Source organism: Chiloscyllium punctatum, chromosome 12, assembly GCF_047496795.1.
Source record: "Chiloscyllium punctatum isolate Juve2018m chromosome 12, sChiPun1.3, whole genome shotgun sequence".
In the NCBI taxonomy this organism is placed as follows: domain Eukaryota; kingdom Metazoa; phylum Chordata; class Chondrichthyes; order Orectolobiformes; family Hemiscylliidae; genus Chiloscyllium; species Chiloscyllium punctatum.
The window spans coordinates 21,226,015-21,251,020 of NC_092750.1; the positions used below are offsets into that span (position 1 = coordinate 21,226,015).

Sequence of the window (25,006 nt, forward strand, 5' to 3'; positions counted from 1 at the left end):
TAGAAACTCAGCTCCTGCGCTCCCTCTGTGAGCTTGGGAAGACAATGCTTGGATAGTGACCCAATGATATTACGTTCTGGATGGCAATTAAGGACGGGCACGAGATGCTGACCTTGCCAGCGATGCCCGCATCTCATGAATGAATGAGAAAACAATTTGAATCAGGGCTCTGTGTGACTTGGAGGGAAAGTTTAAGATGTCCGTGTTTTCACAGCATTAACTGCTGTGGTGTCAGAGGTCACAGCAGAACAAAGTTCTTTTAAATAAACACTGTTATTGGTCCATTTTTAAACTAAAACTTTGTTCAGTGAAGGAGCATTAACTGGTTAACATACACAGCCAGCAATCTAAATGTTGATCCGTCCAGATAAAGCAAATCAAACACATGCACACAAACTCCATTCACTCACTCACACTATTTCTCACCATCTCTCTCTCCCTCTCTCTCTCTTTTAAGTGTTGTGGAGTTGTTGCAGTGTATCCCATAGAATGTTCATACTGTGACCACAGTATAGCAGTGGTGGACGCCATGTACACTAATGTCAACGGCAGGTTCACTGTGCATGTGAAATGGTGTCTTATCTTCCATTTTCACTCTTGAGTTTTGAGCAGCTGCAAGCATCTGTTGTAAAGGCTCATAGTTCTGAAGTGGGTTAATGAGATTGCATAAGGCTTCACCCAACCTGATGATGCCACATAGATGGAGAAGAAGCAGTTTAGCACAAGGTCCTGATGAAGAGAAAAGAACCATCTTTGGCTCCTGATAGACTTGGTCTTTCTACCTAAAGTGTCAATGTAATTTACAGTTTATTGTAAAATAATAGGTACATCTTGTTACGTTAGACAAGTATCCCCTCATTAAGACCAAATAGTGGTTTACCCTTTACAAATACTCATTAGATAGACCCACTGACTTAGTATCGTGCAGTGATAGTGTCCCATATCTGAGACAGGAGACCTCGGTTAATATCCCATCTGCACTAGAGATAACACCTCTGAACAAGTTGACTCAAAATAATTTGGGCAGGAAGCAAGCGGTGTCCCCAAATACTCTCTGCCTTTAGAGAGAGGTTAAAGACAAAAAACACTGCAGATGCTGGAATCCAAAGTAGACAGGCAGGAGGCTGGAGGAACACAGCAGGCCAGGCAGCATCAGGAGGTAAAGAAGTCAACTTTTCGGGTGTAACTCTTCTTCAGGACTCTTTAGAGAGACGTGGGCACCTCAGCAGGTAATGTTTTATCTCTCTTTCCAACTCAATTTTATTTTAGCCCCCTCGCGCTCTCCCTACCTCTCTGCCAGCTTTGGTGGTCTGCATTGCCCTAATGGGTTTTGCACATAAATTAAACAGTTGGAAAACATTGATGATTTGCTGGTGGTGGTTAATACATGAAAAAAATACCATAGATGACTTAGTGATGGGAAGAATAAATGTTCAGATGCGTATAAGAGCACTTCTGGATAGAAAAAAGCAATAACTTAGACAGGAAGACAGCACTCTACCCCCATCACAAGAACCAGCTGCCAGTAGTTGGTAGAGCACAGCATGTGGCATCATCCAGGGCTCCTGCTGAATATTGGGACAAGCTTGAAGCTTGTAGATTGGAGTGGTTCTGGGAGGGTGAGCTGCTTGGCACTGAATACTAAGTTTCTTTACTCAGCTTGTTGCCAGGATATTGATCTGGTTCTGTGAAAGGGTCATTGGACCCGAAGCATTAACTCTGATTTCTCTCCATGGATGCTGCTAAGTTTTTCCCAGCAATCCTGTTTTTGTTTCTGATTTCTGGTGGCTCAGTGGTTAGCACTGCTGCCTCACAGCACCAGGGACCCGGGTTCGATTCCAGCCTCAGACGACTATCTGTATGGAGTTTGTATGTTCTCCCCAAGTCTGCGTGGGTTTCCTCTGGGTGCTCCAGTTTCCTCCCACAATCCAAAAGTTGTGCAGACTGGGAGAATTGGCTGTGATAAATTGCCCGTAGTATTCAGGGATGCGTAGGTTAGGTGCATGAGTAAGGGGTAAATGTAGGGCAATGGATCTGGGTGGAATACACTTTGGAGGGTTGGTGTGGACTGAAGGGCCTGTTTCCACACAATAGGGATTCTAATTTCCCAATTCTGCAGGTTTTTTTTTTGGCTGTTCTATTATTGATCTGCTTGCTCCACTTCAGCTTCTGGATTCGAGGTCAGCTCCCAAAATGGTGAAAATGTGGAACTCAGCAGTTGTGAGATCAAATAAAATAATAAAATAAATACAGAAGCTGGAGATTAGAAGTAAAAACAGAAAATACTAGAGAAACTTAGCAATATCTGTGGAGAGAGGATCGGAGTTAACGTTTGGAACATCCAGTTTTGAAGAACAGTCCCTTTGGACTTGAAACATTAGCTCTGTTTCCCCCTCGATATGCTGCCAGACCTGCTGAGTATCACCAGCACTTTTTTTTGTGTGTTGGATGCAAGCCATGCTCAGGAAATACTCATAGTGTCCTGTAGATGGTGCTGTCACACTACAGAATGGGGTCCCAAAATGTGACCACTAGGTGGTAGTATGGTTCCATGTGTTCAGATGATGTTTTAATCAACAGTTTTACAATAAATAAACTGTTTGGCTCAATCTACTCAGTGTTGATGTGCTTGCTCCACAAGTGTGTTCTCCCACTTTGTCTAATCTCATCAATAATGCTCCTATCTCCTTCAAAGATCTAGCTTCTCCTTAAATATAAAGGTTTGAATACACCTACAAACAGATTCAAGAACAGCTTCTTCCCTGCTGTTATCAGACTTTTGAATGGACCTCTTAAATACTAATTCTGATCTCTCTCTCTGCACCTTCTTTGTGGCTGTAACACTGTATTCTACACTCTGTTCTTTTACCCTGTTGCTCTTTGTATGGTTCAATCTGCCTGCATAGCACAGAAAGCAGCAATTTTCACCGTGTGTCAGTACTTGTGACAACAATAGATCAAATCAAATCAAATGTGTGTTTCTAATTGTCTCAAGCCCTGTGGCAGCAGGTTCCACATTCGAACTATACTTTGAATAAAATTATTCCTCCTTGAATAGGCAGGAGCTGAGGGTCCAGTGGGAATTGGGATATAGGCTATCTCTGAGAGAGCGAAGTAGACCAGGAGGTTGCACTGACAGCAGAGTGTGAGGAGCTAGCCTCCATTTGTCTGGTCTATACATTAATTTGTATAAAACTTATTCTCTGATCTCAAGATCATCCCTTGCTACTGCTTTCTTGCACTAACCAATGATCTTGGTTTTCTCACCTTTAAGTGCCTGCAATTTTTATAAATTCCAGAGGCTGGAGTGATTTGTTTCACCGACGATAATATTGTTGGATTTTCACGAGAAATGAGTCTTGGGACCTTCCCCATTACTGGAGCATTCCTTGTTCAGTTTCCATTTGTAATGAAACATAAAGTGACACGACACTGTTAACCCCTGCAAGACTCTAAATTCTTTCTGTAGGTAGGGAGCCAGACTAGGGGCAGCACAATACAATGAATTATTTATATTTTACTTTCAGGAGAGATACATCCAAATCTCCAAACCATGTTGGCAGTATACTTCATAGTTTGAATTTTCCCAGCAGCCAAGAAGGAGTTGTTCGAATAAATTAGAATTAAGATGAGATTTTATTGTCATGTGTACTCAAGTACAGAAGCAAAGTGAAAATTGTAAAATGTCATCATTTCCAGCACCATCTGATGTACAAAGTGACCTAGGTACGAAATCTCAGGTATGAAGTAGAAAAATAAAGGAAGAAAGTTAAAACTTAAACATTGCAGTCCATCTTCATATTATGTAGAAAAAAAAGAAATAAAATTAAAGAAATAAGGATCTGAAGAGGATCTGTTCTGGGAGAAAACCGAGCCCAAAATGTCTTGGATGAGGGCCCTCTGCTTGTAATGACTTGGCTCGTACTGTAGAGTGCACTGTCCATTTATCATCACCATTTTAGTAAAAGTGGATGCTTGTTGGGATTGTCTGTTCAAAGTCAAGTTGTTCAAAGTCGAGGGCATTTTAATTTAACACCAGAGTGGTAGTGAGTGTAAGTCTGACGTGGTGGTGTTGGGGATGTGTGTGGAGGCAGTGCGTTAAGAGTGTCACACAAGAAGGCTGGTTGGCTTATCTTCCTGGGGTTTATTTGACCAGCACCAATCTCCTCAATTATGGTGAATGTAAATCTCTGCATTTAGATTATGTCTGTTTATATTGACTAGGTAAGTCTCCAGCATTTGTTCCAATAATGTGAAGCATAGACCTTGCCCTTTTCCATTGTGCTTCATGTTGAGCGATACGTTGATGTTGAATATCATTGTGCATTGTCCCTCTATCATAGTGTTTCCCTTAATCTTTCACAGTGTGTCTGGTGGGGAGCTGTTTGACAGGATAGTGGACAAGGGCTTCTACACAGAGAAAGACGCCAGCATGTTGATCCAGCAAATCCTGGATGCTGTCACGTACCTGCATGAGCTGGGCATTGTACACAGAGACCTGAAGGTATGTGCATACTAGGACAGACACTACACAGGTTAGAAACTGTGTGCAGTAAAACCCCCTGTATCCGCGGATTCGGTTTCCACAGTTTCAGTTATCCGTGGTTTACCGCGCCCTGAAAATATGACATAGAACATTCCAGAAATAATTCCAGGGGGCTGCCGAGGAGGTAAATTTCCCATTTAAACGATAGGGTTCGCTACTATCCGTGGTTTTGGGCATCCGGGATAGGTCTTGCAACGTATCACCCACGGTTACAGGGGTCACCTATATTACTTTTTCCATTCGATGTCTCTCAGCTTTTGAACAGTGCCACAGGGATTAAAGCTAGACCCGCAATTATTAACACAATTAATATGAATGACTTGGATGTGGAGAGTGAATGTACAGTAGCCAGTTTGGAAGATGGTAAGAACAATGACTTCAGATGCTGGATACCAGAGTCTAGATTAGAGTGGTACTGGAAAAGCACAGCAGGTCAGGCAGCATCCGAGGAGCAGGAAAATCGACGTTTCGGGCAAAAGCCCTTCATCAGGAATTCCTGATGAAGGGCTTTTGCCCGAAACGTCGATTTTCCTGCTCCTCGGATGCTGCCTGACCTGCTGTGCTTTTCCAGCACCACTCTAATCTAGAGTTTGGAAGATGATACAAAAGTGGATATGAAGGCTTGGGGTGAGGATGACACAAAGGGCCAGCATAGGGATATAGACAGGTTTAAGTGAGTGGTCAAAAACTGGGTGGATGGAATATAATATGGGGAAATGTGAGGTTACAATCTTTGGCAGAAAGAATAGAGGAGCAGAATATTATTTAAATGGAGAAAGACTGCAGGAAGCTGCAGAACTGTGGGGTTTGGGAATCCTCACCCCTGAATCACAAAAAGCTAGCATCTACATTCAGCAGGTAATAAGGAAGATAATTCGAATTTTGGCCTTCGAATTCCCTTTGTTTAAAAGGAAATGGAATAGAAAAATTTGAAGGTTTGGCTAAAACGATACAAGGCATCAGTCAGACCACAGCTTGAATACCATGAACCGTCTTGGACCCCTTATCCAAGGAAGGATACACTGGCATTGGAGGCAGTCCGCATAAGGTTCATGAGGTTGATGCTAGGTACAGAGGGACTGAAAGGTTACATAGGTTGGACTGTACTCACTGGAGTTTAGGAGAATGTGAGATAACCCTATTGAAATATACATGATTGTTAGGGAATTTGACAAGGCAGATATGGAAAGGTCATTTCCTCTTGTGGGAGAGTCTATGACTAGGCAGCATCATCTCAGAATAAGGGGTCACCCATTTAAGACAGAGATGAAGAAGAATTTCTTCTTCTTGTAAATATATGGTATTCTTCATTGCAGAAGGCTGGTGAAGCTGGGCCATTAAGTATATTCAAGACTGAGGTTTTTAATCAGTGAGGGAATCAAGGGATATGGGGAAAAGACAGGAAAGTGGAGCTGAGAATGATCAGATCAGCCATGATCTTGTTGAATGGTAGAGCAGACTGGATGGGCTGAATGGCCTGTGTCTGCTCCGATGTTTTATGGTTTTGAACAAAAACACATCGGCTGTCACATCCACGTGAAGGAAGACTTCGTTTATTTAGGACATTTCACAATCTCCGAGCATTGTAATTACTTTACCCCCCCCCCCCAGCCAGTAAGCTAAAGCAATCAGAATCACAGAATTGTTAGAGTGTAGGATGCGACCATTCAATCCATCATATCAGTACCAGCTCTCCCATTCAACATTTCACTTGGTGCCATTCTCCAGCATGCTCCCTATAACCCTACACATTTTCCCTTTTTAGTGAACGGTCTAATTCCCTCTGAACATCTTGATTGAAGTTGTCTCCACCACACATTTGGGTAATGCACTCCAAAACCCTCACCTCCCAGTCATTGTCTGTTTTGCTGCTTTCGCCTATGACTTTACATCTACTCCCTCACACTCTCAATCCCTTCATGAGCGGGAATAGTTTCTCCCCATCTACTGTGACCACGTCCCTCCTGATTTTGAATACTTTGCTCAGACCTTCTACTTTTTAATGTTTGCCAATGTCGTCTGTGCATATGCTCTGCACTGTGTCTCACTCTGCAGAAAGACTCTGTGGCTTTCAGTGAATGTTTTGTTGCATTTAACCCTGTAGCCTGAGAACCTGCTGTACTACAGCGTTGATGAAGATTCCAAAATAATGATCAGTGACTTTGGCCTGTCGAAAATTGAGGGCACTGGAAGTGTGATGTCCACAGCGTGTGGTACCCCAGGGTATGTGGGTAAGTCCACACAACCACTGCAGACCATACTGAATATGCTGCAGTGATTTACTCATTCACTAATGTCAACATTACATTTGTCCCTGAGAAATGATCAGAGGTGTTGCTTTCAGAGTTCTCTCACCTGAATCGGAAAACTGTGCCTGACTGAGATCATTGTTTCTCATTCTAGATTTTGTTTGTTCATAGACACTATTAGCCACCTCGGGAGTAAGTGGGACTTGAACCCAGGCTTGAGAGTATGTTGCTGGGAAAGCACAACAGGTCAGGCAGCATCCGAGGAGCAGGAGAATCAATGTTTCGGGCATAAGCCCTTCATCAGGAATGAGGCTTGTGGGCTGGCGCTGAGGGATAAATGGGAGAGGGGAGGGGGATTGGGTTGGGGGGAAGGTAGCTGAGAAAGTGATTGGTGGATGAAGATGAGGGAGAAGGTGATAGGTCAGAGGGGGGTAGTGATGGACAGGTCTGGAGGGTGGTGCTGAGTTGGAGGCTTGGGACTGGGATAATGTGGGAGGGGAGGAATGAGGAAGCTGTTGAAATCCACATTGATCCCGTGTGGTTGCAGGGTCCAAAGGCAGAATATGAGGCATTCTTCCTCCAGGCGTCAGGTGGTAACAGTTTTGGCAGGAGGCCCAGCACTGCATGTCCTTGATGGGATGGGGAGTTGAAGTGCTCAGCCACAGTGCGGTTGGGTTGGTAGATGCAGGTATCCCAGAGATGTTGTCTGAAACAATCGACAAGTAGGTGTCCTGTCTCCCCGATGTACAGGAGACCACACCAGGTGCAACGGATGCAATAGATGACATTGGTAGAGGTACAGGTAAATTTCTGATGGATGTGGAAGGATCCCTTGAGGTCTTGGATGGAGGTGAGGGGAGTGGTGTGGATACAGGTTTTCTATTTCCTGCAGTGGCAGGGAAAGGTGCCAGGAGTGGGGCGGTGGTGTGGGGTGGGGAGTGTGGACCTGACGAGGGAGTTGCAGAAGGAATGGTCTCTCCGGAACGCTGATGGGGTGGGGGGGAAGTATATCTTTGGTGGTGGGGTCCGTTTGGAGGTGGTGGAAGTGGCAGAGGATGATATGATGTATGTAGAGGTTGGCAGGTGGAAGGTGAGGACCAGGGGTGTTCTGTCCTTGTTGCATGGGAGGGATGGGGTTCAAGGGTGATGGTGTGTGAAGCAGAGGAGATACGCTGGCGGACATCGTCAACCACATGGGAAGGGAAGTTGCGATCATGGAAGAGGAAGGCCATCTGGTTTCCTACCTCAGTGGTAGGGGCACTACCACTGCACTACAAGAGCCCTCCAAATTTGGTGCTGTACTGACTGAACTACCTGAGCTCAGTTTACCCATTCTAACCTCTTTCCTCACCTAATGGAGAAGGCAGATCCTTAAGTGGCCACTAATTGACTTAAGGGCTTTAATTGCTGATTGTTGCTTTTTTTAAATTCAATTGCGGGACGAGCATATTACTGTCTATGACAGCATAAGGGCAGTTCAGAACCATCCACGTTGTTGTGCATCTGGAGTCAGGGGTAGACCAGGTCAGATAAGGATGGCAGCTTCCTTCCCTAAAGGACATCAGTGAACCCAATGGGTTTTCCCATTAATTGGCAATGGTCATCCTTAGACTTTTAATTCCAAATACTTACTGAATTAATCTGCTGTGGTGAGATGTGAACCTGGGTCCCCAGAGTGTTATCTGGGTCAAGAGGCCAGTGATAATACCACTAGGCCACTGCTTCACCTGTCAAAAGAGTCTTTCCCTGATCTCTTGCCTTTGTAAGTGACTGTGGCCCAAGAATTTGTGGAATTAGTTTTCTTCTCGGGTCTTATTTGTCAGAATGAAAACGTCAGTAAGATCACACTCCGTGGATGAATAGGGTAATTGCAATCCATGTGGAACCAGAGGCTGATGTTTGGTTTGAGCCAATGCTCCAGCTACATTTCTGGTTTTGAACTAAGCCACAAGTATGAGTGTAAGGTTGATGTTAAATGCTGTCCAGGAATGCTGGGTGGTGCATGTTAATACAGGCTCCACACCTAATGTGATTGTGCCAAGGTAGGTTAGTGTGTAGTGGGACTGTGGGGATAGAGGAATGTCTGAGTGGCTTTTAGAGGGATGGCATCCATGGGAGGACGGAAAACCTCTTCAGACTGACAATTTTCCAACTAGGAAGCTTCAACAAAAAGTTGGGAGAGAATTTTACTTGTAACTCAAAGAAGGATCAAATGGACGAAAACTCAGTCTGTAAAAGATTAACACCATTTGAGACGCAATTTGAACTGGGGTCTCTATTTAAGAAAGTAGCTCAAGGAATGGGTCATCGAGACACTGTAGTTTCTTTCAGCCTTATCGATTGTTTGCAGTGCTCTGAGACCATTAGTTCATCTCATTGAAGAGATGTAATGGTGTGAGGGAGTTACATTATATCATGATTTATTTGCAAATGCTCAGGGATTTACATTAAGATATAAGTCACTGTGAATGAAAGACATACACAGAAAAACAGACTGAGCAGTAATGGAGATGGGCGAGTTGTTTGAATAAGGAATGGGCTCAGATTTCGATTACGGTCAGTGAAGATACTTTTTTAACCAGCCTACTCCAGGATGCAGTAGCACACCTCTGAAGTGGATGGGACTTGAACTGAGGCCTCCTAACCTAGAGTTAGGAACACTACCAATATGCCCTTTTTATACCAGGGCTCCGTTCTGCTTGTTATCTGGCAGAGAAGGACAGTGTTACCTATTCAGCCTGTCCTCTGTCAGAAGAGGGCAGTGTTACTTGTTCTGCCTGTTGTCTGTCAGAGGAGGACTGTGTGTTATCTGTTCTGCCTGTCAGGGGAGGGCTGTGTTACCTGTTCTGCTAATCCATAATTTTCTGATTTCTCCCACAGCTCCAGAGGTTTTGGCCCAGAAACCTTACAGTAAAGCAGTTGACTGCTGGTCCATAGGAGTCATCTCTTATATTTTGTAAGTTATTTTCATCTGAATCCAATTTTGAAAAGGATCAAATGAATCTCTCAATTCAAATCTGTGATTTGAAATAAACTAATCCAGCAGAGACTAGGATTTGAATTTTCTTTGAATGACTTTAACCATGTGTCAAATCTACTTGAAATTACTGGGATGATTGACTTGGATCTGATGGCTGGAAGGTCTTATTGAATAAGGTTGATCCCAAAAGCAAAATGCTATGAATGCTAGAACCAGGAACATGGGATTTAAAGGTAAGAGTAGGCCGTTCAATGCCTCAAGCCTGATCCTCCATTCAATAAGATCATGGTTGATCTGGTGTGGTTTCATTCCACTCTCCCTCGGTCTCCCATAATCCTTGACCCTTTCGTCTATCAAAAAAATCTAACGGCCTTAATTGACTTGGCCCCTGGTTTCTAAGAGAATACCGCACTCTTGTGACCTTCAGAGACTGCAAATTCTCATCACTTCCATCTTAAAAGTTTTTCAAAACCTTACGTTAAAAACAAACAAAGGTTGCTGGGAATATTCAGCAGGTCTGGCAACATCTGAAAGCCTGTAACCTTTCACCTGAACTGGGGAAAGTTAGAAATGTCACAGGTTTTAAGTGAGTTAAAGGATGCAGGAATTAGACCATAAGATAAAGGAGCAGAATTAGGCCATTTGGCCCATCAAGTCAGCTCTGCCATTTGATCGTGGATGATATGTTTTGATATGTTCTCCTACTCTCCTGCCTTCTCGTTGTAACTCTTGATCACCTTACTAATCAAGAACCTATTAATAAACCTACCAGCTCAGCGAGCAAACTGACAACCTGAACCTCAACTTGAGCTACAAATCTTCTCAAAAATCGCAAACCTACCTGTCTCTGTTTTCAATACACTTAATGAGTTCACCTCCATAATTTTCTGTGGCAATAAGTTCACTGATTAACTACCCTCTGGGAGAAAGAAATTCCTCCTCATCTCAGTTCTAAAGCGTTGCCCTTCACTCTGAGGCTATGCCCTCAGGTTCTAGTCTTTCCTGTCAGTGGAAACGTCTTGTTAAGTCTCCATGTCAAGTCTATCCAGGTCTCTCAGTATTCTGTAAGTTTCAGTCAGATCACCCTTATCCTTTTGAATTCCATCAAGTACAGACCCAAAACCCTCATGCTTTCATATGACAAGCCCTTCATCCCCGGGAACATACAAAACCCTCCTCTGGATTCCCTCCAAGGCCTTTGTTTGATACAGGGCCCAAAGCTACTCACAATAATCCAAATGTGTTCTGACCAGAACCTTTTACAGACTCAGCAGTAGATCCCTGCTCCTATATAGTGCTAACATAGTGTTTGTCTTCCTAACTGTCAACTGAATCTATCTGTTAACCTTAAGAGAATCCTGCATTAGGACTCCTAAGTCCCTTTGTGCTTCAGAATAGTACAAAAGGGAAGGCCTGAGATTATGGGGAGGCCTGGAGAGACTGAATAAAACAGTTTATGGTGGAGGGCCAAAAGGATTAGAAATGAAACAAGATGCTGTGTGAACTGGAGATGTGAATGGCAGACTAGCGTCTGACACTTAGCATCTGAGAGCAAAAACAGTTTGCATTGAACTGTACGAAAAATAGGAAACAAAATGGGGTCTACAGATGACATTCTGAAATTTTTGAACTGTGTTGAATCCAGAAGGCAGTAAAGGGCCTAATTGTGAAATGGTGTGCTGTTCCTGTACTATCCCTGACCTATGTAGAGATGGGATAATGCTCACTGGGAACTAAGTATAAAACATGTAACATCTACCACTGCTGCTGCAGACTGTCGAAAATCTCTGGAGCTACCTGGCATCTTGTTAAAGTGAGTACTGATTGTCTGTGGTTTTGAGATATGTTGCCTTATGTCAAGATGCCAATATGCACTGTCATGGGAACATGTCACATGGGAAGCTGTTGGGGATGAGGGAGGAACGGGTCAGGGACAGTTACCAAGTTGATTCAGAAGCTCTGTGTTCCCAGTTAGAAAAATAAAACTGCACTGGGGTTGAGCTGCAAATTGGAAGAAAGTGAGGACTGCAGATGCTGGAGATCAGAGCTGAAAATGTGTTGCTAGAAAAGCGCAGCAGGTTGGACAGTAGGTCAGGTCGGGCTTATGCCCGAAACGTCGATTCTCCTGCTCCTTGGATGCTGCCCGACCTGCTGCACTTTTCCAGCAATACATTTTTCAGCTCTTAGCTCCAAATTGTTCATCTGCCTGGAATGAGAACCTGATACCAATGGGAATGTTTTCGGGGATTGTGGCACAGGTGGAGTAGGCCTGGAAATTCTCACTTAAAGTTGTAGTTTCGTTCTGGAAAATTCCAACTTTAAGTGAGGCGGCTTTACGTGAATGGGAATCAATATTAAGATGGGAGTTAGGTTCCACAGGACCTTTCTTTGCAGGAAAAAAAGCATTAAAACATTCTACTGGACCCTGATAGAAGATGACATGCAGTAAATTAAATTCTTATTGTTAAATAACTGTTAAAATAAAATGAATTTGCACATGAATCGCCTGTTGTGGACCTTCTGAGAGTGGAATCTGAGGTGGACATTGACTGGGGCCTTTGTTTAGTGAGTTCATTATTCCTGCTACCACCATCCACAGGGTCCTCTTCAGCTCCAACGTACTGGGGCCAACCCCTCTGCTGGCTGCAATCAGCAAGGTGTGGGTCACGGCTAGGCTTGGTGTTTTCTCCCTCTCTCTCTGGGCTGCTGACCAGGGCTGCAAGGGTGGGATAGTGCAGGGGAACTGGTGAGGCCTCCCGAGCCTGACGCAGATTGAGGGTTTCCTGGAGTCGTTCAGTCCCGTCTGCTGCCCTCTGGGTAAGAGAGGACGACACTGTGACTGGTGCACTGCCATGTCTGGGCAGGTCCTGGGGACATTGGGGTGGCATTGGGTGGCAGACAGGGTGTTGAGTGGCACTCAGGCTGCAACAGTTAGGTTGTGGTCTGTTGGGTAAGCGATGCCCAAGATAAAGCTCAGGTAGTACATGGAAAGACTGCAAATCAGAAGGCTGGCAGAAGGACTGGCCGCCAGTCTGACAGAGGCGGTGGGTCCCTCGAAATATCACAGCTGGGACCAATAATTTAGCAAACAGTGTTAAACCAAATCTTGTAATACTCCAGCTTCTTTCAGACCCCAATAACAACAACAACTTTAAAGTGAATCAATACTGAACAGGGACAATAATAAGCAAGGACTCCCTGAAACTTACCTCTGCTGCATAGCTTGACTACCAAAAAAAGAAGTGAATTCTACATTCACCAACCTTAATATATTTTGCTGCAATGAGTGGAAAGGCTGATTAAAGTTGTAATATTTAATTTTAAGTTGCTACTGCTCGAAACAATAAGGGTTTCCTGAAGATTGCCCATTGACTTTTGCTTTCTCCCTCTCACCATCTTCAGGTTGTGTGGTTATCCTCCATTTTACGATGAAAATGATGCAAAGCTCTTTGAGCAGATTCTAAAGGCCGAATATGAATTTGATTCTCCATATTGGGATGATATTTCAGACTCAGGTAGGTTCTGCTCGCTACATCATCCTGAACACATCCAGCTACTGTTGTGCACTCAGTGGAGGGTCTTGGACTGAATTTACAAGCAAGGCAATAAACTACTTGCACTCGCAGATGTCTGCCTGTGACATACCATCATGATCAGTGTGAGAGGAACCGATGGTGTTTATCGACTAGCAATTGTATTTCTCCATGTTAGCTCCCGGACTACTTTGATAAGACACTTAGAAAAGTGTTTCACAGAGTTGTAGGCTCGATCTCCTCTCTCTTTCAGTGCTGAAAAGTCTCAATTTATCATCGTGACTTCTTGTTCCTGGTATCATTCTTAACTCTTCACTATCTCGCCTATTCTTCCTTTTGTGGTGTATTAGAAATAGCTTTCTCTTCTGACTGTGGCCTAACCAATATCAGAAATAGGAAGGTGCCGTTGTTGGAAATATCAGACACAAATTCAACACCACTTCCTTTGTTTCAGTATTCCAGGCCCCATATGAAGTCTAGAATTTTTGTTGCCTTTTCAACAACTTTGTTTCCTCCACTCCCACCTTTTGAAACTGAAACGCGGCAGCAGTATACCTCTCTTGATTTTATTCCTGGGGTATATTGCCTTTCACCATTCTTTTCCCCAGTTCACAATTCTCTGACATCTCTCTCCACAGTCTCTAGACTGTTTCCCTTCAGCCCACTGTGCATCCTTCCCACTCTGACCACCACCACTCATCCTGTGAACAGGGAGGTCAATTCACCTAAAAGAAAGGAGATCCAGCACAGATCCTTCACAACATAATGCCTGCAGCAAGTGGGCTGGAAAACTATCCACTTTCATGTGCCCCTTGTTTTCTGCCTTTGAATCACTCAGCTACAGCTATGTTCCCTTTAATAGTCAGGCTTTAATTTTGGAAACAAGTATTCTTTTGCAGAACTTTATCTAACGCTCTGCAAATAACTGTATGAACAATCATGATATGTAACAAAATCAATTATACATGGCCTGACAATTAGAAAACCGTGCTGACCACACTAATTAGTGTTTTGTTTATTTCATGCTGTTAATTATGAGCTCACCCAATTGATATTCAACTCAAGTAACGCATTCACCTATAATTGTTGGCTCACTCCTCTTTATTGAACAAAGAGTATTCAAATTGTCACGGTACATCTCTTTTATATAATTCCTCTCTCCAAAGTTTTTTTTTGAGTAATTAAGGCTTGTGTGTTTTCCCCAGCTGTATTTCCTGCGATACAGACCATCTGGATCTGATATGTCAATGTCTAGCTGTTATCTCCCCATGGATTCCTTGTGCTATTTGTTGCTATGTTGCTGTTCTCTTTAACAAAGAGTGAGAGTCTGTACAGCTATGTCTCCTATCCACTGCCAGAGTTCAAGACATCTGCTCAGGGCTGCAAGGAACGCAGTGGGAGGGATCGGATCCATGTAGACACTAACCGCATCAACAGAATAAGGAGGGAGGTTCTGCATAGTCTGAGGCACTAGGCATGAAATTAAAAAACAGAAGCTCTAAAGTTTTTACCTCTGGATTATTACCTGTGCTTGTGCAAATTGACAAAGGGCTCATTGAATTATAGAAATAAATACGTGGTTGAAAGACTGGTGCCAGAGAAGATTCCTCTAGTCCGAGCCATTGGGGAAAGTGGAGATGGTATACACCCTGACCATGCTGCAACCTGTGTTGAAAATCATATAACTAGAGAATTAGATGGTGTTTTAAACTAAATAGTGGGAGCATGGGGATGAATGTGGAAGGATGAGGTATAACAAAAATTAGAGATAAGATAAAGGAAGAAAGTGTTAATATGGAAAATGTGGGTCAGAGTCTGGTAACAAAATGTTTCTATTCTGGTGCAGCACATAATCAAGACTAATGGGATACTGTTCTTTATTAGGAAAGGAATTAGAATAAGAGTAAGGATATTATGCTTCAGTTATACAGGGCATTAGTGAGAACACATCTCATATGCTGTGTGCAGTTTTGGCCTCCATGTTTAATGGACTATAGGCTGTTCAGAGTGACACCTAGTATAAGTAGATTGTCATATGAGCACGGGTGAAACAGATGGGCTTGTTTCCCTGCAGTTTCGAGGTGCAAGGAGTGACTCGATTGAATTTTATAAGATCCTGAACGGTCATGACGAGGTAGAGGCAGAAAGTGTGTTTCCTGTTCTCCTATTTCCTTAGCCCAAAATGAGGGGGGGGGGGGGGGGGGGGGGTGCTGTTTTAATCTTAGTGGGTCAGAGAAGAAGGGAAGATGATGGAGGATGCGTCATTAAATACTTTGAAGGCAAAGCTGATAGATTCTTGTTGGGCAGGGGAATCAAAGGTTATTGGGGGTATGTATGAATGTGGAATTTGTCATGGTCTTATTGAATGGCAGCACAGGTTAGAGGGGCTGAATGGCCTATTATTTTAGTGTGTATGTTCGTGTGATTTATGGTAATGACACCAACAGGTTCTGGATATAGTCATTTAAAAACAAAGAATTGAAGAGGCTGGAGATCTGAAACAAACAGAAATAGAAATTGCTGAAGAAACTCAACAGGTCTGTCAGTGTCCGTGGAGAGAAATCAGAGTTAGTATTTCAAGTCCAGTGACCCTTCCTCAAAACTGGTTCTTCACAGTTATTGAGCGATTAAAAACGCGTAACCTGCAGGGACTCATCCACCTATCTTTCCCTTGTTTCCTGTGAAAATCCTTGAGTCACCATCTCCCCTGACAGCAATGACTGAAATCTGTTGAAAGCCCCATATCACATTGTGAGCTTAGTTGTTCATGGGAATATTTAGCTGGGATGCCAATCATGAAAAGCTCCAGCTATCTTATAACTACTGTTTTTTTTAAAAATTATTTTCAATTCAGCGAAGGATTTTATTCAACATTTGATGGAAAAAGACCCAAACAAGCGCTATACCTGTGACCAAGCCTTGCAGCATCCATGGTAAGGTTTGAACTGAATCGTATTCATTGTCTGTGCTGATGAAAGGTTCACAAACAGAGTGCAGCAGGAGAAAAAAAACACAGGGAATGTTGGTGCAAGGAGTTCCTGAATTAATGTAAAATTATTAATTAATATTGTAGCGGGTTGGAGATTTTTAAAAAAAATAGCTGAAACAAGTCGGCACGGTGGCACAGTGGTTAGCACTGCTGCCTCGCAGCGCCGGAGACCCGGGTTCAATTCCCGCCTCAGGCGACTGACTGTGTGGAGTTTGCACGTTCTCCCCGTGTCTGCGTGGGTTTCCTCCGGGTGCTCCGGTTTCCTCCCACAGTCCAAAGATGTGCAGGTCAGGTGAATTGGCCATGCTAAATTGCCCGTAGTGTTAGGTAAGGGGTAGATGTAGGGGTATGGGTGGGTTACGCTTCGACGGGGCGGTGTGGACTTGTTGGGCCGAAGGGCCTGTTTCCACACTGTAAGTAATCTAATCTAATCTAAATCTAATCTAAAAGTCCTGTGCATGGACCCAGATGACAATGATCCAGATGGAGCATTTTCAATCTTGATCTTGTATTTGTGTGTCCTGTTGTATAGTTATATTGGATAATACCAATTGAGCTTATTTATCACATACAATAGCAGTTTCCATTTGTCCATTTTCTTATACTGACCTTTTCTTTGATCCTGCAGGATTGCTGGTGATACTGCATTAGATAAGAACATCCATGAGTCTGTCAGTGCCCAAATCAAAAAGAACTTTGCAAAAAGTAAATGGAAGGTAGGTACTCGACAGCAGTGTTGTTTAGAATTTTAACAGTATCTTATTAAATTGTTCAGTGTTCTATCTGTATCTAATACAGATTTACTCCTATCTTTTCAGCTTGGGGGTAATGCTACTAATCGTTCAGGCTATCTGTTTAGCAACACAAATGATATATCCAGGTCTTCAATTTAATGAATAACCTAAATGGAACATGTTTTATTTCCTCTTTAGTTGTGCAATTTGGATCCACTATTTCAAAAAAACAAGAAATCTGACAGGAAATCTATCTTCTGCATGACAGGGCATGTGTTTTGCAGTAGACATGGAGAATATAAGCTTTGACTCAACTACAACTCTCCAGCCACGCTGGAGGAACGCTTAAGTCTGATAAGAATAGGGAGATTTTCAGGAAGGTAAATTAGGGACAGGGAATGGAGTCTTTGTCCTCAGACTCATTTTTTTGTGGGGTGATTGATGAAAAGAAGTCTGTTTATCATTGAGTGAGTATAGCACAGGAGGAGGCTGGTCACCCTTCGAATCACTGAATTGCTGAGCTTAATAAAAGTTACCTAATTAAAGGTTGAGTTGCATCTTTATGCATCCATTCTCTCTAGTGATAGCTGGTGTGTGGTTCAGAATAATGTGAATGGTACAAGTTCATGTTCTTGAGACCTGTCTCATTGTCCTGACCCTGAGAACAGAAGCACTAACAAAAACTGCCGAGAGAAACAGCTCAAGTTGAAGCATCAACAAACAATGAAACATGGAGGCTCCATGGCTCAGTGGTTAGGACTGCTGCCTCACAGCACTAGGGACCCAGGTTTGCTTCTGGCCTCAGGCGACTGTCTGTCTGTGTGGAGTTTGCACATTCTCCCCATGTCTGCATTAGTTTCATCCAGGTATTTTGGTTTCCTCTCTCAGTCCAAAGATGTGCAGCTTAGGTGGATTGGCCATGGGAAATGCAGGGCTGCAGGGATATAAAGTAGCTGGGTCTGGGTGGAATACTCTTCGGAGGGTTAGTGTGGACTTGATGGAATGATTGGCCTGCTTTCACGGTGTAGAGATTGTATGATAACCCATGGAATGAAACAGAATCCTTTCTTATTCAATGGGGTGTGTACATTCTTCATTGCCCTCCTATATATAGTTTTTCAGCATGTTTGTGTCTTCCTCTTTATCTTTCCATCACTTGTCCACTTATCCTCGATCGCCACCATCATTTGTAACACCTTATTGTTTCGGTTGTCTTCCGACAGCAAGCTTTTAATGCCACAGCTGTGATACGTCACATGAGGAAACTTCAGTTGGGCACCAGTCAGGAGGGGTCAGTGCAGAACACACCAACCAGTCCATGCCATGGGACACTGCTGGTGCCAGGGGGAGATTCAAAAAATGGTAAGGATTTGTGAAGATGTTGGACTAAGCTTCTCCACTGCTTCCTGAATACGTTTTTGGCAGTGGGTGCAAATTGGGAAGCGTGAAGGCTATGAACTTTATCCACCTCTATTATTGATGTCCTCTTCCTATTGTAGGCTGGATCTTCCAGGAATTTACTAAGAAACCAATGGCTCTGAATGCTTGGCCATTGGAAAATCGTGGTCTTTGTATTCTGACCGCTGGCCTCCTTCGTCAGTGTGCATACCTACTGATGTATGCCACAGAGCTACTGGGCTAAGGGTATGCTGAGAGTGTTAAAATCAGGCAGGATTAATTATTCCACCACCAGACCATAACAGGGTAAGATGGATAAAGCTGGTTAATGACTTCCCTTTGTAAGAAAAGCTCCTTTCCAGATTTAATTTCAATATCCTTGGGAATGTTTGAAGGTGCGCCCCATATTTTTTGAGTGGAGATTTGGTCTTATAAGGGCCAGTTTGAGTCTGAGCGTGCTCCTGAGCAAAATTGCTGGAGAAATCCAGCAGGCCTTGCTGCATCTGTGAAGAGTGAAGAGTAGAGTCAACATTTCGGGTCCATTCAAGGGGCACTGGGCTCAAAACATTAACTCTGCTTTCTCTCCACTGATGTTGCCAGACCCTCTAAGCTTCTCTTGCAGGTTCTGTTTTGTTTCTGTTTGAGTTCCAGCTTTGACACTTCTTTGTTTTATTTTCATGATGCTGAACATTTGGTTGTGCTACTGGGCGGCAGTGCCAATATAGTTGCAACAGGCAGAACTGGTGGCAGAATTTTAACTGATTATGGTGAGGACCCATTCTAGTGTGGGAATTCTCTTTGGTAAATTGCTTTACAACCTTCTGTGGAGAAAGACATGCCCCACACCCCATCCCTGGTGCAAAGGACCCAGGATTGGGTAAAGCAGTACTCTGACCCTTCTTGCACTTCATACGGTATCAAAAATGACTTGACCTCTCCCCCTGAGATAATGGGGGCTTGCAATGTTGTGGATCCCTCATTCACTCCTGCACTAGTGACCTTTTAAGAGGCTAAGGCTTTGTCCTATATAAGACCCTGAGGAAGCTTAGAGCTGGATTTACCTTACGTGGATCCCGTTCTGTTTTTTTGCCCATTTCAGATGTCTGGCAGCAGAGTGCGAAAAGAACAGAGGATTTTTTGTCCTTTCTTCAAAGGTTCTTGAAACTGTCCAATGCAGCATAATGTTGCAGTTCATTCAGCTTCATTTGGCATGGGCTGTATCAATGTATCAACAGGTAATGATGATCAGCCACACTATGACGTGGTGAGGGGATGTAAATTAGATCCCTAATGAGCCATGGAAAAAGGGGAGAGTTTGAAGGAGTCACGAAATATAGATTATGAACATATCCCAAAATTCAAGTTACACTTTGTCCCTTCAGCTGGTGGAATACAGGGAGTTCTGAGCATAAAAATGGAAGGGAGAACAATATTCAGACTTTCCTAAGGCCTCCAATAATTGATGACCATAAAAGTGTTCAACCCTGAGATAGAAATGCGATCTACCCTACTGTTCATTTTAAAGCAGGTGGGGGAATATTCAAACGTTAAAAAGAGAAATGCAAAGCTATTTAACTTTACATTGCCCAAAATCTGCTTTTGTTTGGTGTCACCAGTTAGCTCCAGCATTGGAAGTGCTGGCAATATGAATTGACTCTTCAATTTCATCACTATATATGAAGTGAAAGTCGCTACTTTATTCTTGAAAATCCAATTGTTCTGGACAGAGCTAAAACTCTATGTTACATTTAAGCTTAACAGAAACCAAACTGCCTGAACCATGATATTTTCAAAGAAGTCCTGAATTAAACTTGTATTTAACAAGTATTCTTCTCTTATATTACCCCTATGCACTTTGTATGACATGATCTGCCTGTGTTGCACACAAACAAAACTTTTCACTATACCTAGGTGCATGTAACAATAATATATCAAATCAAATCAAAAATGTTGATGCACCATTTGAATTTAACTGCCAAAAATTGCAGCAGCATGGAACACTGGTAAGCTCACTGTTGTTTGCTCAGCCCTAGTTTGTCAGGATTTGGTTCCTTGAGTCATCTGGAATTGCGTGAGAAGGATTTCAGCTACAGTGGTCTGTTATTGTTGCCAGGCAACCTGATGTAATGAGACTGGCTGGTCAGGCATTAACAATGCCTTGCAATACTGTGGACCTGCCTGCTTCAGATATGGGATTACCAAATCTAGCCAGATCTTTACTAAGTTTGAAACTTCTGCCACTAGGTGGGTTCTCTTGTAGCTAACTCAGCCTTGAAGAGTGTTCATTTAGTAATACCAGCTCTGTTTATCTGGGCATGCAATCAACAACAGCAGTTCCATTTCTCAGGGGCTAGATGTATTTTGCACTATTGACCAACATTTGATTTTAAATTTTTAATGATGTAGCAAATGTCCTTGCAGAACACAGAAGCTGTATTTTAGTTGGGATAGTTTGTTTCTGATTACTTCTAGTTATGCGGAACAACCTCAGTTATCCAAACCGTGAGTGTGGTGCTGTAAAAGCACAGCAGGTCAGGCAGCATCCAAGGGCATAGCCCTTCATCAGAAATCATGCTGTCCTCACTTTCTCCTCGGTTATCTGAACATCAATTATCCAAATTTTGGATTATCTGAACAAGATCTCAAGGTCCTGTAAAAATGTTATCAGTTATCCGGACAATCAGTTATCCGAACAAAATACTTCCCACCCATCTCGTTCGGATAGTCGAGATTGTTCTGTATTCTGTTCTATTTTCTGACTGAAACAGTGTGCTTTTGTTTCCAAGGTTCACCCTGTGATGAATGCCCTCTTCCCTCCTCGCCACATTCTCAAGTGCAAATGGAGCAAAACTTGCTGACCAACCATTCTCACAGTTGCCACTACTCTAACCGGGTCTGAGTGCAAATGGAGACCATCAACGTACCGGTTATTCATGACATAGCCTGGGCTCAGAAGCAGTTTTTATTTTAAATGTAACAATCATTCCATTCTCAGCACAGATTACCCGAGAGCCTTGTGCTTGGGGTCCCCTCTGAATGCTCTTAAACTTTGCCATTCCTCAGAATGTTGAGCCAGTGAACTGATCCCTGTGATGTGATTATTGCTTCCGGGTGAGAGGGGTGGGCATACTACGGGCAAGCAAACAGTGCAAGTGACGTGCAGGAGCAATAAGACTCGATCACGGCGTGCATTTTAAATTCCATTTCTGGAAACCAATTTCTTGTAAAACAGAGTGATGGTATAGAATACACATCGAGGTCAAATCTTTGTGACAGCTGAAAGCCTGAGACAGGGTTTCTAAATATTTTAAATATTTTAAAATTCCAATTAAGATATTTTTAAGTCGATAAAAAAATTCAATAAAGAACGGGCTCAATAAATTGAAATATTGAAATCCAGATGAGTTTGACCCTGCATTCTCTTCCTTTTTATGATAACCCATCCTATAGATTACTGCTGTTTTAATGTTGCTGATACTTTGAACACCATCCCTGATATCGAAAGAGGATTGGTCCAAGTGTCATAAGAAGTGTCACACAGGTTTGACCTGATATTGAGGCTGTGTGTGTGTGTGTGTGTGTGTGTATATACATATAATGAATTTACTCAAATTATGTCTTGTATTGGGACCAAGCCCCATTCACATTGGCATCTGGATGCCTGTGTCAGTTGAGTTTGCAGATTAATTAATATGGACTGTCACAAAATGATCTGTGACTGTCTCGAGATCACACCTTATCTTTTTTTAAAATCTTAAACCCAGATGGTGATGGGATTAACCTCACTTTGTACTTAATTGAAATGCTTCATGAACCTCTGCTGTGAGAGCCAGAATGTTTTGTGATAAATGGATAGCTTTGAAGTTGAGCTTCTAGGGCTACTACGAAGCAAGGAGTTGTTTAAACAGTTGTATAAAATTGTGCTGCTCTGGGAATTATTCAGACTTGCCAACCAGTACTATTTGATTAACTCAGCGAATTTTTTCAGTAGAATTATTTTAGACAGAAAACGTGTGGCTTTTATTAGACCATTTGTACATTTTTACTTTGTCTTGGTGGATCTTCAGTAGTTACTCATTTAAGAGTGCGGATTGGCTGAAACACTTTCAGCTGAATGGCGAACAAGGTACTGAGAATGTAAGTGGCTGCTGTTGAGCCCCTGGATTTTCATCAGCTCCTTGTAACGTCAGAGATGAAGGAGAGGTTAACTTCATCAGATTACATTTGGACATCAGTGATGTTTATTCCATTTTGTTTTTAATTATTTGATATTTTCTTGCAGGACAATTAAAACTTTCTTAAAGCTAGATGACCCTTAGCCTCTGGAACATTTTTACATTATTTACTGCAGTTTTAATTCTAGTCAGTTGATGAAATTGCACACTAGCAGATTTGAAATGCCAAGAAGGGCTAATTAGTCGTAGAGTTACACAGGGAAAAAAACCTCTTTTAACTTCCTGTCCCAATTGATACTTACAAGCACACAATATGGTGTTAAGTGGAATTAATATTTCCTACTCTCTCAGCAGGATCAGATGTAGAAATTTAGAGGTGTAAGTGGAATTAATGTTTCCTACTGTCTTAGCAGGATCAGATGTAGAGAAGTAGACATCTATTTTTGTGAAGGTTTTCATTCATGGCTTCTTCAATTCCTCGATTTACTCAAAGACACTTATTTTCCTTCCAAAACCTTTCCGGAGAGTGCAGTGCAGTCTTTCTGGAAAACGCTTCTGCTGACATTATCTCCTCTGGTCTGTGAAATATTTACAAATTAGTGAATCAGATATTTCCCATGATGGTGATTCACTTACCATGATGTGTCTCAGTTGATGGATCTGAAGAGCCCGCTGTCAGAGTAACACTGGGACCATCTGTTAACATCAATACAACTACAAGTACACACAAGGTTAAAGAGCCCAATGCACTTTATGTTTGGAACTTTATAATTCTAACAAACCCAAGTTCAATCCCCTTGGTGGATTAACAGGGTAAATTGAGTTCTCACTACAGCAGAAGAGCTTGTTTTTAAGAATGGAGAAAGTCTCTGTGAATATTGGAAGATTCTGTTTTTAAATTTGAATTGTGTTTTAAAATCCATAAATTCAGGAGCTTCTCTAGCCTTGCAGGCCTAGGTTGGCACTCAGTAACACTGTAATTGTGACTCAGTTGGACTTCAGGTAAAACGCTAGCCACACATCAACCCACCTCAATAATATGTTTTTCACCATATTGCTTTCCCGCAGTACCCAGGAGCAAAGATGAATAAGGGATTTTCCATCCGTTAAAAGAAAAATGTCAAATACAGTTTGTTTAGAATTAAATCTGAGAAACAGATTTATGTATGTGTCACGCTAACCTGCTAAGACTCTAATTAGATGAAATGCAAAACAAACAAAAACAGAAAATGCTGAAGAAACTCAGGTCTGGTATCATCTGTGGGGACAGAAGCAGAGTTAATGTTCCAAGTCCAGTTACCCCACATCAGAAAGTGACATGTTAATTTTGTTATTGAGAGAGGCCCTTGCTTTATATTTAAATGGACTATTTACATTTTCTGGTTATCTATCATTAACCAATTCTTCATGACCATAGACAACCATCAGATGATTATGGAAATAAACACTTTTCTCACTTAAGTTTAAGAGAAAACAATTAAATACTTGTCATGCACACTATGAATGTGTGCTACCGTAAGTATTTACCTGAAGGAAGTCCTAATGTTTCAGAATGTTTGACGTTCATTGGATTATTTAACAGGCCAATGTCCCTCAACTAGCCAACAAACTAAGTTGAAGTTTGGTAATGCCCCACATGATGTGTAGTGCTGGCATGAGATGGATGTTTGGAGATTCTGATTAATACTGAAACTTGAACTGTAGATCCTAGCAGCAGTCGGATCAAATACTAAAATATTCATTAACAAACTTTGGACTCTTAGAACTGATATTGTAATATGAGCTTCATTAAATTCCTTACCCATATTAAAATTGGTTTTTAAAATATATTTGATTTTTGTCCTGGCTATGTACTTTGTTTCAAACAAATGCAAAGTGATTGTTGGAACCAGTTAACTCTTCAGTTAGCCACTGGTTACTAGCATACCTGTGCAAACAGTTCAGTAGCTTATAGAACCTTTTCAATGTAGTGGGTACTCTGACATCTTTTGGTCACAGGTAGTAGTGTAATGAGCCAACAAGGCAAAGATAGTTCTTCTTCCCATTCCTTCTGGTTCCATCATTACATTCACTTCTGTAATGTAAAGAAGTTATGATTTATTTGGATAATTTACCGCTGTAAAAATCAAGAAGGCTCCAAGAAGAAATCTGAGATTGGAATGAGGTTTTTCCTAGCATGTGCTTCGAGCTGACCAATTCTGTAGCTTTACTGAAGATATATTTTGTGTGATCTTGCCTATATGCTGAAATAGCTGACATTTCCCCTTTTTCTTTGTTGAGAGAGAATGTATAACTTGATGGAAAGAAGTCTTGTAGCACTCTGGGCTAAGAAGCATTGATTCTGTTTTACATCAAACCTTGGACATCAGTAGTTGGGATACTTTGGATCTCCCATTTCAGTC

General features: G+C 42.3%; 1 protein-coding gene across 1 annotated transcript in view; it reads left to right on the plus strand.

Moving 5' to 3' along the window:
- LOC140483673 (calcium/calmodulin-dependent protein kinase type 1-like) overlaps nucleotides 1-24,433 on the plus strand; it is a 190,406-nt gene extending 165,973 nt beyond the window's left edge. The window contains exons 5-12 of the mRNA XM_072582040.1: nucleotides 4,366-4,504; nucleotides 6,651-6,777; nucleotides 9,676-9,751; nucleotides 13,178-13,290; nucleotides 16,163-16,241; nucleotides 16,926-17,013; nucleotides 18,255-18,393; nucleotides 21,216-24,433. Coding sequence (XP_072438141.1) covers nucleotides 4,366-4,504; nucleotides 6,651-6,777; nucleotides 9,676-9,751; nucleotides 13,178-13,290; nucleotides 16,163-16,241; nucleotides 16,926-17,013; nucleotides 18,255-18,393; nucleotides 21,216-21,328 — 874 coding nt within the window. The 3' untranslated portion in view covers nucleotides 21,329-24,433. The remainder of the gene's footprint in view (nucleotides 1-4,365; nucleotides 4,505-6,650; nucleotides 6,778-9,675; nucleotides 9,752-13,177; nucleotides 13,291-16,162; nucleotides 16,242-16,925; nucleotides 17,014-18,254; nucleotides 18,394-21,215) is intronic.
- Nucleotides 24,434-25,006: the final 573 nt, after the last annotated feature.